At 39.4% G+C, this 13,820-nt stretch overlaps 1 protein-coding gene across 5 annotated transcripts in view; it reads right to left on the bottom strand.

Annotated features, from left to right (window-relative positions):
• Window positions 1–13,820, bottom strand: part of RERE (arginine-glutamic acid dipeptide repeats) — a 437,233-nt gene that overhangs the window by 229,869 nt on the left and 193,544 nt on the right. For all 5 annotated transcript variants that reach the window (XM_060141536.1, XM_060141539.1, XM_060141540.1 and 2 more), the window contains exon 3: window positions 644–714. In XM_060141536.1, the coding sequence (XP_059997519.1) occupies window positions 644–714 (71 nt within the window). The remainder of the gene's footprint in view (window positions 1–643; window positions 715–13,820) is intronic.

Below are 13,820 nucleotides of genomic sequence, written 5' to 3'. Positions count from 1 at the left end.
CAAAATCTCTACGGATATCAGGGGATCCAAAGCCCCAAGTGTGAGAACCAGTGGTCTAAAAACAAGAGATTTCATACTGGGCAATATTGGCACTTAGGTACCTGTGAAAGTAAAAGTACCTAAGTACTTTTTAATGAGAAAGTACTGTAGCTATATCATCCCCAAGCCAAACTTCCTTCCCCGACCTCCACCACAGGAGACACCCAGAAAAGGTTCAAAATACACTCCATATTTGCTTAAAATACCTAAGTAAATTACAATTGCCACAGAAAATAATCATCTCTGGCCCATTTATATTCTCTTTTTTCCCCCAATTCATCATTAAATCCAAAGTTTATTTTACATCAGGTTCTTCACAATGACTGAGAAAAAATGACCTACTACAGGAGCTCAAGGGAATCTCTGAAATAGTTGTCAGAACAGCTACTAAATGAATAAAAACTTCAGAAACGTTTGTTTACACTTAGTGTTATAAAGCTGATTACTGCCTTATTTGAGTGCTGCAGTCACCAGGCAGTCAGCACTCAGAGGTGAACTGGTTACCAAGTCAGTACGATAGAGAAGCAATCAAAAGAGACAGCCAGTGGAACTGGGAAAAGAGAAGGTACAGAGTAGAATCAACAGCACATGAAAAGATGCTTACCAGTTTGAAGTCTTGGATGCTACAGATGAAATACGGTGTGTTTGGCCTCCGACTCTCGATATACACACAGTCTTTAAAAGAAAAAGAAAATTTAAAACAATGGCATTTACCTTCAATGGATCAAAGACAGGGCCCATAAAGCCACTGCATAAATAAATAAATGACAAAGCACATGCCTTTTATAGAAAATAAATTTTTAAAGGTGATATTAAATGACAAATAATTTTAAGCTAAAGGAAAACAGCTCTTGGGTTCTTTTTGACCAGTTTCTGATAATTTAAATAACTTGATAAAGCCTCAATTATTGTTTCCAGCATCCCTGAAGAAGGGGGAGTGGGAATCCCATGAGATTATCCATAGTCAGATGGAGAAACTTCAATAAAGGGAATTACTTGCTCAAGGTTACACACCAAGACAAAATCTTGAATATATTACTCAGATAGATGCTCCCCGTCTTCACAAAGAGAAACAGCTTTGCCAAGTGCTGCTTTATTTTTAATAAATATTTTGTGAGGAAATAAGTGAAATACATAAAGAAGACTAGCTTGAACATGCTATTACAACGACCTTTTCACACACATGAAGAAAAGAAAACCAATCTAGTATCTTATGGATAACTTTCTATTAAATTTTAACCTGAACATATTTTCTAATAGTAAAGAAAACCAAGGCAGCCAATCAGAGATGGAATGAAGTAAACCAAATTAGATTTTCCTCAGGGAAGAAGGGCACTTTCGTAAATTACATCTGACACGGCATTGGCTGGGTAATTATTTTTGATGCTCTCAACAGCTGGAGTCTAAAGGTTATTTTTTAAAATGATCAGTTAAGATACTTTTTTTTTTTAAGAAGCAATGATTTTAAGGGAAGCAGTGACTAAAAAGGAATGTAAAAACTCTCCACACTACAAGCGAAGACTCAGAAGTAAAGGCATCTGCAGTCAATCTAATTTTCTAGGGAGAGTGACCATAATGCCCACATTTAAAATGCCATGTGTTTTATCCTTCCTCATGACCCTTCACAACAAATGTGTCTTAGAATAACTCTAGATGCTTGAGAACAGAGGCAGGTTCCTCTACTTCTTCATTTCATGCATGTTAACAACACCCTCCCCAGCAAAAAGCAAAGGAGCAGAGGTTTGGAGCCCTCGATCCAGTGGAAATTCTAGTCCCACCACAGGTGCTAGCAGACCCACTAAGAGGCAGAACAGGAAGAAAGACACAAAGAAGACTAAAGGCCACTGCCTTCCAAGAAACTTTCTGAAAGACATCAGGATTCTTGTAGCCCAAAGTCATTACAGAAAAAGAAGACGTCTGAAAGTCAATCATTTAGGCATCCAGAATTTCCCAACAGATTTCTCTACTCAGATGTAGGCTCAACAACAGCAATCCGATCTCTGAATCCATATAAAACAGCAGCTCGGGAATGAACTGCTGACTGAGCTTTCTATCTTGCTCCAAAGTCCAGGATGCTGGGAAAAAACTCTGTTCAACATTCAGGCAACATGCACTTAACACGCTGATCACCTTAAGGGACAAAGAAGAGATCTCTTCCCACTGTAGCAGAGAGTTCTCTACCTAAGCCCCAACTTGCTGTTCAAGGAAAAACTGAAGAAACCCATTCCCTAAATAAAAACTGTAGCTCCGACTTGCACAGTGTGGGGACAACCCAAGGTTCTTAATTTCTGTCTTCCAATCCTTGTTGTACCCACTACCAGCACTTCACATCTCTAGACATCCACTGTTTACTCATCTCACCTGAACACAAATCACAGCCCATATGCCCTCTTCTTCCTATCACCTCCTACAGAAGTAAATATTTTCTGTATCTCATAACGTAACACTGTCATACCTAGCTACTGTTCACTGACTTCAAAACTAACAGGTCCCTTCCTAACTAATGATCTCCACTTTCTTAAAGCTCATGTGACAAAAAAAAACTTGCTGTATTCGATGGTCTGATCCCACATCACATCTCGCCCTCCCCTAGGCTGCACTGCCTTAAAGAAACACCAACTCCCGTACCCCATCCATACCAAGCCTTCTTTATTCCTTTATTCTTACAAGCACCTGCAACCTTATAATGAGTTACCTCCAGTGGCAGTAAACTCTCATGACTCCTCTGTAAAGAAACAACATGTCCTCTCCTCGATGTAAGATTTCCTTTCCTTTATACAAAGTTGACAACTTACATCCCCTTGTGTGGTCAGTTATTTGGCAGTCAGATGGTCTGCACTGTCTACTTCACTATCAATTTTGAGCTCAAAGAAACCAAACTTATTAATTTCTGCATTCACCACCCGCAAGGACTAATGTCTGACACTGGTGTTGGTAAGACTAGACAGAACTGAAATCAATGACAGATGGTTAGATAGTGAGGATTATGAATAACTTTATTCTTTTTACACAATGAAAAGCTTTATATTCTTTTTTCATAATCAACAGAATCATTATTACTATAAACGCTCTTATATAAAGTAAAAACATAAAGTAGGTATTAACTTGTATATTAAAAAGCTTTCCAGAATAGGAGAGAGAATCTATATTCTTTCATTTCTCAACTACAAATTTACATTCAGGAAAATGATTCTCTCTAATGATTATCTAAATGATTATCTCTGAACATATATCTGTTAGAGAAGAAAGGAAAGGAATATGCTGGGATGTCAAGGACAACTACTGATATCCCTTTGCCTAAACACTTCTCCGTGGTCTTACTGGAGGCTGCCCTGCAGCCCTGGCCTGAGGAACGCTGCCATGAGGGATAAGGTAGTGGAAGAGAGCAGATCCACAAACCTAACATATGGAATTACCACGTTTACTTATCAATGCCTTATTACTAGATAAAAAGTCACCTCTTTCTGTTTAAAAAGTTATCGTGGCAACCCAAATTGATCCAAAGCTATAAATCCAGATATGAGATTCCAATGCACAAGGCTAGTAATATGTAAAGCAGGTCACTGCATCAAGTGATCTCTATCAGTATTTTGAAACTTTTATGTGAAAAGGTCTGACTGAACTTATCTTCAAAATTAAGTGACAACACTTAGAGTTTATTTTACATAAATGGTCATAAAACACACAATGACCAAGATCAGAAGTTATTAAAATTCTTGACATGAATTAAATTTTTTCACATATCAAACTTGCCATAGGAATAAATACATTGTTTGGATTTGATTTTTCTAAATCATTTTAAAAAATGAAAGCATGAAAACTTATTGTAGAGTCAAACTTTTCTTTTTAACCCTCCCATAAAAAATAGGGGGATCTAACTAAAAGAGAATACATCCTAAAAACAATTTGGAATTTAAGTCTCAAACACACACAAAAATCTACTTATTATTGCTCTTAATGATTTTCAAAACAAGGTTAAATAAGGCCATATAACTCAGAAATATTTCCCTCTTGTCTTATTAATTAAGCAGCTATTTAAGAAAATAACTTTACATAGATGTTTACAGTTAGCACAAAAATACAGTGTTTTATCTGGAAAGGGAATGATGAAAACATAAGTCAATATAAAAAGGAACAAAACTGGGTCATTTGTGGAGACGTGGATGGACCTAGAGTCTGTCATACAGAGTAAGTCAGAAAGAGAAAAACAAATAACGTATATTAACGCATATGTGTGGAATCCAGAAAAATGGTACAGGTGAACCTATCTGCAGAGCAGGAATAGAGACGCAGACGTAGAGGACGGACGTGCGGTCAGGACGCAGGGGCGAATGGGGAGATTAGGGTTAACATATATACGCTACCATGTGTCAAACAGAGAGCTGGTCCGAACCCGGGAGCTCAGCTTGGTGCTCTGTGGTGACCTAGCTGGGGGAGACGGGGGCGGGGGGGGGGGGAGGGGAGGGAGGTCCAAGAGGGAGAGGACATATGTATATATACAGCTGATTCACTTTGTTGTACAGCAGAAACAATTATAACACTATAAAGCAACTATACCCCAATTTTTTAAAAAATCAGTAAAAAAAAAACTCACTTGGGGTATGCCCAGCAATCTTTTAAAGCCAAAATGATTTGCCAACAATTTTTCATGCAATTTATGGGAGCATGGATTGTCTGAAGTTGGCTATAAAATTGGTTTCAGTCAGTTGGATATTGATCCTCAACCTGAAAATTCCCCATGGCCAACACAAGTACTGCAGATACCTTTTTTTGAGAAAAAGAAAAAGAGTCTTTAAAAAAGAAAGCAAGCTAGCAGTTCTGAAAGAACTGAGCAAAGCTGATGCGACCCATTAAGTGCATAATGTGCGTTTTCAAAATTACCCACATGAAAATGCATATTTACCAGATTGAGCTAACGGCTGCTGCAGGGCAAACATATATATTTTTAATCTTAAAATCAGCAAGCCCGAAATGGGCCAGAAAAAATGAGTGAGGCTACTACCATCAATATCAATTATTCCAAACAACACAGGATAACAAATTTTTTTCTTTATCAGGGGTGTCTGCAAATGAAACCATGGGTCTAGGTTAAGATTTATTTCCTAACATGTAGCCTCTGCCTGGAAACGGATCACACGATTAAGTGGCCTCAAATCCTGTGTGCACGATGTGGGCAATGATATTGAACAGGGCGATTCTGGCTGTCTCTCACAACCTCAGCATAGCTTTGTGTCCAAGAATCTCTTGTGCCATCTGCAAACAACAGAGCATTTGCTATGCTAGAGAAGGAAGTCAGCCAAAACGCAAACGCAGATTCTGGAGGCAAAGAAAGCCCTCTCTGCTTTTTCATCCCTCAGCAAATCAGCAGCCTTATGTAAATAGAACAAGAGCAGGGTCCTCTCAAGGGTAAAAACCACAGCCTGAAGCATCAGGCAGTTTGTCATCCGAAAAACCAAGAGCCTGTGAGCATCCTTCCTGACAGCCTCTGCACAAGCACCGCGGACACTGACTCTGCCCACTCACCAAGCAAGCGGTGGACGATGCTCAGCCACGGGCTCTGTCCCGGGAAAGAATTTCTTTCTCCGTGAACGTATTTCTGCCTATTAATCTTTGAAATATTGGGTTGGCCAGAAAGTTTGTTCGCATTTTTCATAACATCTTCCTTTCACTTTTTGGCCAACCCAATACCTTCTCGCCCCTCAGCAAAGCATGACAGTGCCACTCTAACATAATTTCCAATAGAAAACCTTTCCGTGTGAAGAGCACACGTGAACAAAGCCTTTCTCACAAACAAATTCCCCAGAGACCCAGCTGGGTGGCACAGCAGTGGCCATGGAGGTTGGCCCTCGGGACTGCTCTGCTCTCTGGCTTTCCCTTCCTCTTACACAGGATTCCTGCACCGTCGACACTCTGACTACTCCATCAGCTAACAGCAGCTGGTCTAACGCTGCAGAATAAAGCCCACAAGCATCTTGCTAGTTAACATGGATGCTTCCAAATTTCCAACACACAAAAGGGTGTGTGTGCATGAGCGCGCATGCACACACTAGCAACTACTCTGAAATCCCGATACCCGAATCCCAATCCCCCGTGCGCCACCTGGCCTCTATCAGAGCCTCTCATCTTGCTTCCTGCTCTCTACAAGAGCCACACCTGTCACCACGCCTCACCTCTCTAAACGATATACTACTACCTTCCGCACGGTAGACACTCAAAAACTACACGAGGAACAAATGAATTGAATGAAAATATTAAAACAGAAAAGAAGTTACACAAGCTCCTAGCAAGAAGGCTATGCTCTAGCAATATCAACATAGAAGATGCAGTTTTCTAATAAATACTTCTTTAAGAAATATGACTTCCCTGGTGGTCCATCCAGTGGTTAAGACTCTGCGCTTCCACTGCAGGGGGCACGGGTTCGATCCCTGGTCTGGGAAGTTCTGCGTGCCATGCAGTGCGGCCAAAAAAAAAAAAAAGAAAGAAAGAACTCAATTGCAGGATGACCTACTTTTAGTTTTCTGCCAGATTCTTTTGTGGGGAAGGGATATTTGCATTGTCTGGGAATAGTGGAGAACTTAAAAGGGAAAAGCAAACAAAAATTGGGAAAACAGCACCTCTGTAAGTGAAATCTTGTTATTCCTTACCCTTTTCCTGTGTTGTGACCCTGAAAACTGTCACCAAAATTGGCTTGATAACATCTTCTTAAAGATTCTAATATCTCAGGTGACATATATCCTTGGTTCCTTCCTTTTCGACCTTCATGAAAATTAAACTCCATGTATTCATGTCTACAGATTCCCAAGTAGTACTACAAATTTTACACGGGTTTTTGTTTAAAAATAACACTATATACATTTAGCAAACATTTACCTTTCTTCATTCTCATTGCTAACAGGGAATTATTATGCCAACAGGGAATTAAATTATGAGAAAAATCAAGTTGGCTGGTGGAGGGGGTAGAGAAGCAGGTCATAACAAACTAAAAGAAAATCTGTTTAAATTTCCCATTTTTTTCTCTTCTCCTCTAGGAGTTAGAAAATTTTCTAATGCATCAAAAGCTTGAAGACAGATTCAAGACAATTATCTTGCTAACATTAAGAAGTGATGCTGACTGTTTTGGAAAACTACTGCTGCAAGACCTCCCCCCCCATTCCCAAATCAATACTATGCTACATGGACTTGAAAACTCTGTAAAACAAGAAAAAAGAAAGATCATCCTGCCAGCAGCAGCAATCTTACTAGTTACACTGATATGCTAAATATTAACTATGGTTTGACACTTGTATTACTCAAGCAAAGAACATTTTGAGCACTCTCATCACCACATTTTATTCTGAAAATGTTCCTTAAAAAGCCCTCCTTGTGACTCATATTGAATCCCTACTATGAAAAAGATTCTAGCCAGCTTGACATCAAAACTCCAGTAAAGTGATGTCAATCTCTCTACTGCGTCTGTAGATGCAGTAGCTATGTGCCATAAGAGGACGCAAGGAATCTAGGAGAAGGGAAAGGGCGCATGGGGTGGGGGCAGGGAGGAAGGGGGTGTCTATTTTCAAAATCAGTGATGGTCATCTGCCCTATGAAGCAAAGTGTCTCAGAGCATTAGAGACGTGAGGGAAGGGAATTTCGAGATCACTCTCACTCTTGCTGCCCTACTGTACCTACCTTTCTAATGCTTGAGAAGGCAGGTAACAACTCTATTCATTCCAATCAGTGAATCCTATCAAAAATAAATTCGGCTATAAAATCCATATTAAGTAGAGGATGACTGCTAGTGGAAATGTCTTTAACACAAAGATTACAACTAAAATGTAGCTGAAATATGTACATTCAGGAAACCAACCCAGAGAGAGTTCAAACACTTCCAGGAATACTATGCCCAGTATTCAGAGGAAAAAATAACCAGTGACAGGTAGGCTGCAGTGAAGAGTCTTCTCTTCCCACATGGCCGACGAACAAACAAAATGCTAGTCTGATCTTCTGGTGTCACATCCTGCAGAGCAGATTTCAAGCAACACTGCCTGCTCCTTTTCAGAAAACAATGCACTAGGGGCCTCGGCTTTATAATAAATGGTTCAACCAATTTGCAGTGCTCACTGGAAATACACAGGAGAATTCACAATGCCTGGCTATAATTCTTATTTGGCAAATGATTTTATTATAAACTGGTATCATAGTGAATCCATTTTCTTTACGGGTTTTCTGCTAATGTTTAATGGACTGTCAGTATAATTTAGATTTCATCTATTTAAACTCATTCAAGCCTGGCTCCTGATTATACAGTAAATGGAACATATTTCTACTCAACGAAATTAATGAAAGTTAATTGTAATCTGCAATTCTCAATTTTGTAAAAGCAACTGTTCCACAGTTCAAGCATCAAGCTACAAAATTTGCCAAACCAATTATATTTTTGTACTTTATAGGCATCTACATCGTATAAGCCTTCCTTGTAAGATTAATGTATGTACGTATTCTTTTAATATTTCTTCCCACTCAAATATTTACTACCAACTTTCCAGAAAGAGTTAGGACTTAAATTATAACTAAAGGCTGGGAAAATGAAAGTTTGTCAGTCTGAACAGAGAGGTGCTCAATTATTTCAGATTTTTTAAGCTAGCAAAACTGAAGATTAAAATTTTCTACCTTATATATTTCTCTGCATAATATTGGACGGTTTTCTTATACATTTCGAATCAGTCACAATGTCAACATTAAATGAAATTTTTTTTTTTTTTTTTTTTTGCTGTACGCGGGCCTCTCACTGTTGTGGCCTCTCCCGTTGCGGAGCACAGGGTCCGGACGCGCAGGCTCAGCAGCCATGGCTCACGGGCCCAGCCGCTCCGCGGCATGTGGGATCTTCCCAGACCGGGGCACGAACCCTTATCCCCTGCATCGGCAGGCGGACTCTCAACCACTGCGCCACCAGGGAAGCCCTAAATGAAATTTATTAAAAGTAGGCTAGGGACTTGCCTGGCGGTCCAGTGGTTAAGACTTTGCCTTCCAATAAAGGGGGTACGGGTTCGATCCCTGGTCAGGGAGCTAAGATCCCACATGCCTCGGGGCCAGAAAATCGAAAAACATAAAACAGAAGCAATATTGTAACAAATTCAATAAAAACTTTAAAAATGGTCCACATCACAAAAAACCTTTAAAAAAAAAAAAGTGGGCTAAACTTACCATATGGATTTAGACATACAAACAGGGCACACAGCACATATTAATAAATACTGTACTGAATTACTTTTGAGTTTGATACTCTGTTTAACAGAAATTTACTTCTGAGTTTTATTTACCAGACAACAATCCCATGAGTGATTTTTCTTATTGAGTGATTGGTCTTTCACCTAATCATCCACACAGCTGTGTAAGAGATGCTTAAAGGAGAAAAAAAGTGTGCAGAAAAAGCACCTTCAAGGCTTCCCTGGTGGCGCAGTGGTTGAGAGTCCGACTGCCGATGCAGGGGACGCGGGTTCGTGCCCTGGTCCGGGAGGATCCCCCATGCTGCGGAGCGGCTGGGCCCATAGGCCATGGCCGCTGAGCCTGCGCTCCGCAACAGGAGAGGCCCGCGTACCGCAAAAAAAAAAAAGCACCTTCAGAGAAACTTATCAAATCGAGACCCACAGAGACAGCAAGCATCCAGAATTTGCTGCCCCAAAACTATAACCACCAGGGTCACAGACTGTCAGACTGCAATTCAAACAAAAACAAGAGAAGCAAAGGAAAACCACAAGCTATCCTTTTCAGTCCTTTTTTCAGCTTGGTAGTTTACATCTGCTCAGCTGGTTACTGATTCTCCTGTAACCACATTCCAATCATGACCCACTCCCATGCTGTTGCCCCTATTAAAGACGCTCTACCTCCACTTAGTCCTACTGCAATTCTATCCAACCTCTAGGACCCAAATCAAGATTCCCACGGTCCTTCATGTCTTCTCCAACGCCACCAACTTACAGTCTGTTCAATTCAGTTGGTATTGCCCACTCACTGCCTGTTACTGACAAATAACGTTACTTGAATGAGTGTAATTTCTCCCCATAAAATGAAGGATCAGAGACTAGAATCCTGTCTACTTTTGTGTCTTGCCTTATCTCACCTCCACAACACCTTGCACAAAGTTACAGACAAAGAAGAGTGTGCTCTCCTGTTATCAGCTGATTAATAAAACACTCCTAATACTACAGCTGACATCTAACAAACCCCAGGAAATTCTACTAGCTTACCCAAAGCCTATTACAGCTTCAGTGGGCCTCAAATTTAATCATTTGCTTTAATTTATATAAACTCTTAAGGACAAATGAAGCCTGTTCCCTAACTCTCTTTACTCTACCCATACCTCTTCCTTTTCTCCCTTAAATCATTACTGTTTTCATTTGGGGTTTTGTTGTAGTTACTATTGTTTGGTCATGTGTTTCTTTTAAAATAAAGTCAAAGATTAAAGATATTTTAAGAATAATTTAAAACATCAAGTCACTTTCCTGTGACTGAAATGTTCAGACCTCAGATTTTCATTATAGATCTTTAGCCCACTGTGAATTATAAATATCATTTTACAAGTATTCAACAGGTATCTGGGAAAAAACAGTTCCACCTATACGACAATTTGCAATTATCTATCTCCTTAGGATTCTACATGTAATAATTTTGCTTTCTAACAATATACATCATTCTCAGGCTAAAAAGTATTGGGGAGAGGGCGTTGGCGGGATCTCGTCTGGTAATCTGCCATCCACCTGTCACTTTTATAATCAAAATTAGCAAAGATCTGAGCAAGGTAGCAGGATTTAAAATATCTAAATTCCTCTTGAATCCTGAAATGAGATGAGAGACTTCATGTATTGTTCAGGCCGGAAGAAGCTCTGGATGCTCTATACGAAATCACTCAACACACTTCAACAAGCGAGTGCAGCTGCTCTGGGCCAATGTAACACTTAATGAGAGTTTTACTTTTTGTAATTTGTACCTTGAAAAAAATCATGTTCTAAACATCTGCTGAGACAAAATAAATCGGAACATTGACTGGAAGAGGGGGGACGAGACCTCTCCATTTCAACCAAAGCGGTAACAGGCAAATCTTGTCAAGATTACATTAAAGCTAAGGAAAGAAGATAAATATATTCTAAAGGAACAGAATCATAAACTCATAAAACATTCACACACAGACTTACGGGCACCACCAGCTAAGCACTAGAAATAATGAAGTGAATAAAAATACTGTCCTTCCCTTGACATGTTCGCCATCTAATATTAGAGACAGACATGAAAACAAATAACTATATGTCTTCAATAATTTTAACTGAACTTGTTTTTTACCCCCTGTAACAGAGACTGCTAGCTGAGCATAATTTCATTCTTGCCTTCTTCCTTAAGAAAAGAACAGCTGAGGTTTAGAAGGTGTCTGGCCTCTCAGAAAGAAGACATCTGTCAGCCTCCCTCATAGCTGGTTTGGTCACATGACTAGACTCTGGTCATGGGATACAGTATTTCAACTTCTGGAAACTGAATCCTGAAAAGAGGAGCCCCTTCTCCCCTTAGCCTTCCTGTTAGCCTGAAGACAAATGTATCGTCTGAAGGCGGAGCATAAGATGGATCACAAGATGGCATGGGAATAGCGGCCACACAGAATGGAGTAACCAAATCTTTGACTGTGGCTCAAGAACCAGACCTAGAATTTACTGGTTCACAATTCAGCACTAACAGCCATTGTACACAAACATCTCTAAATTAGTTTGAAATGGGGCAAAATATTTAAAATACATTCATGGGAAATTCCCTGGCGGTCCAGTGGTTAGGACTCCGCGCTTTCACTGCGGTGGCCTGGGTTCAATCACTGGTCGGGGAACTAAGAGCCCACAAGCCGCATGACGTGGCCAAAAACAAAACAAAACAAACAAACAATAAATAAATAAAATAAAGGACTGTCCAAATAAATAAATAAAATACATTCATGAGCAGAGTGACATCCAAAACAATGATTTAGGGAAAATATTCTAATTCTTTTAATAGGGAATGCTAGGAAGGAACAGATGACCCTAGCAAGTGTATAAAAACATAGCACATAGAGCTCTTGGCAGAATGACTAAAATAGTTGGATTGGACAGCATAAACCATTACCTTCCAGTGGGATTAAGAATCAAGTCCTAGAGGCAGATGACGTAAGTCAGAACAACGTCCACAGCTGCCGCTCTGAAGAGACTCCACAGCCAAGGCAAGTTCCTAGCATGACGCTACCCCAAGGTGTCACAAGTAGGAAGAAAAGATCATAACTTCTGCAAATTGACTGGCATTTTGTGTGGAGGGCAGATTGATGGTGTCTAATGGCACCACTCAGGCTCCCCCCTTTCTTCTCCACTTCTGCGTGGGTTTGATTTTAGGACTTCTTTAGCGAGGCTATGTGGCTGCTCCTCAACAAAAATACAGGGGCCACTGATAATCAAATTTCCTGGAACACTATATAATTTATAAAAGTTAAAGCTGACCAGAATTCATACTATACTAAGTTCTCAAAATATACTCCATATTTTACTTCATACCAGAAAGATGATACAATGTCACAGCTTTACCTCCTCCTTTCCACGCCATTAACTGTGGATAAAAAACAGCGCAAATGTGTCTGATCCATTCTCTGAGGTGAAGATTTACTACCTAAAGATGACGTAAAGTCTCCTGCTCTGCCTAGAGGACATTTCTCCAGTTTCAAACGCACAAACGGAGTCACTTGCAGAGGCCAAAGTCCTACAGTACACCAGGGTTAGCTAGAAAGAACTGTAATGTCAATTCATTAAAAATCTTTAGCAGTCCAGACATACCCTTTAACTCAGCAATTCCACTTCTAAGGAAAGTGAGCAGAATTGAATAGATAACTATTCACCACTGTTGTTTATAGTGGAGAATATTTGGGAAGAACCTAAAATCCAACTATATATAGCTACTTACATTATGGTATCTATCGACTAATGTGGGCATGTCTAATTTTTTGTGTCATGGATGCCTTTAGCAATCTCTACACCCAATCTCCACCAAAAAAAAAAAAAAGGTTTTAAATTCACAAAAACATGTATTGAAATACTTGTCACAGTATGAGAAAAAACTGCAATGTAATATATGTGCTTCTTTATAGATTCGTTAAATAAGCTTTACTAGGCTACTCCCCCAGTAACCTCCTATGTGATGAACATAAACATTATTTTCAGATGGTTTTCTCTACATGATGTCATATAAGAATACCTGTGATTTATTTTGGTGTCACAGGTACTGCCAATATTACTATGGTTTATTACCTGCCTTCAGAATTGAAATGAATGCTAAATGTCATTTAAAATGTAACAAATTGGTGAAAATAAAGATGCCATTTTTTACCCACCCAAGTTCACAGTTTCCTGAATTCTATTCACAGTCACCTAGGTTGACGACGGACCCAAGGTTAAGAATTCCAGTTTTAATGGCATACTAAGCAGCAGTAATGACTCTGATTAATTCCTGGCATGACAATAAATTCAAGACATGTTAAGTTAAAAAGCATTATTACAAAACAGCGAATAGCATAATCCTACACCTGTTTACTAAGGCAAGTGACCACACAACAAAATATTAACAGTAATCTAGTGACTTTAACTTTTAACTTTTGCTTAACTGAGTATTTCAATTTTCTTCCTTGAAAATGTATTATTTGTTCATCAAAAACAAAAAGAAAAAAATGCAGGAAGGAAAATATGGCGGAGAAATAAAAAGAAAGGCCTATAACCAAATATTATAAATGTACTCATAGGACAAAGGCAAAA

This window comes from Lagenorhynchus albirostris, chromosome 2 (genome assembly GCF_949774975.1).
Source record: "Lagenorhynchus albirostris chromosome 2, mLagAlb1.1, whole genome shotgun sequence".
In the NCBI taxonomy this organism is placed as follows: Eukaryota; Metazoa; Chordata; class Mammalia; order Artiodactyla; family Delphinidae; genus Lagenorhynchus; species Lagenorhynchus albirostris.
Note: the sequence above shows the minus strand (reverse complement) of the source record. Positions and strands in the feature narration are given on the sequence as shown.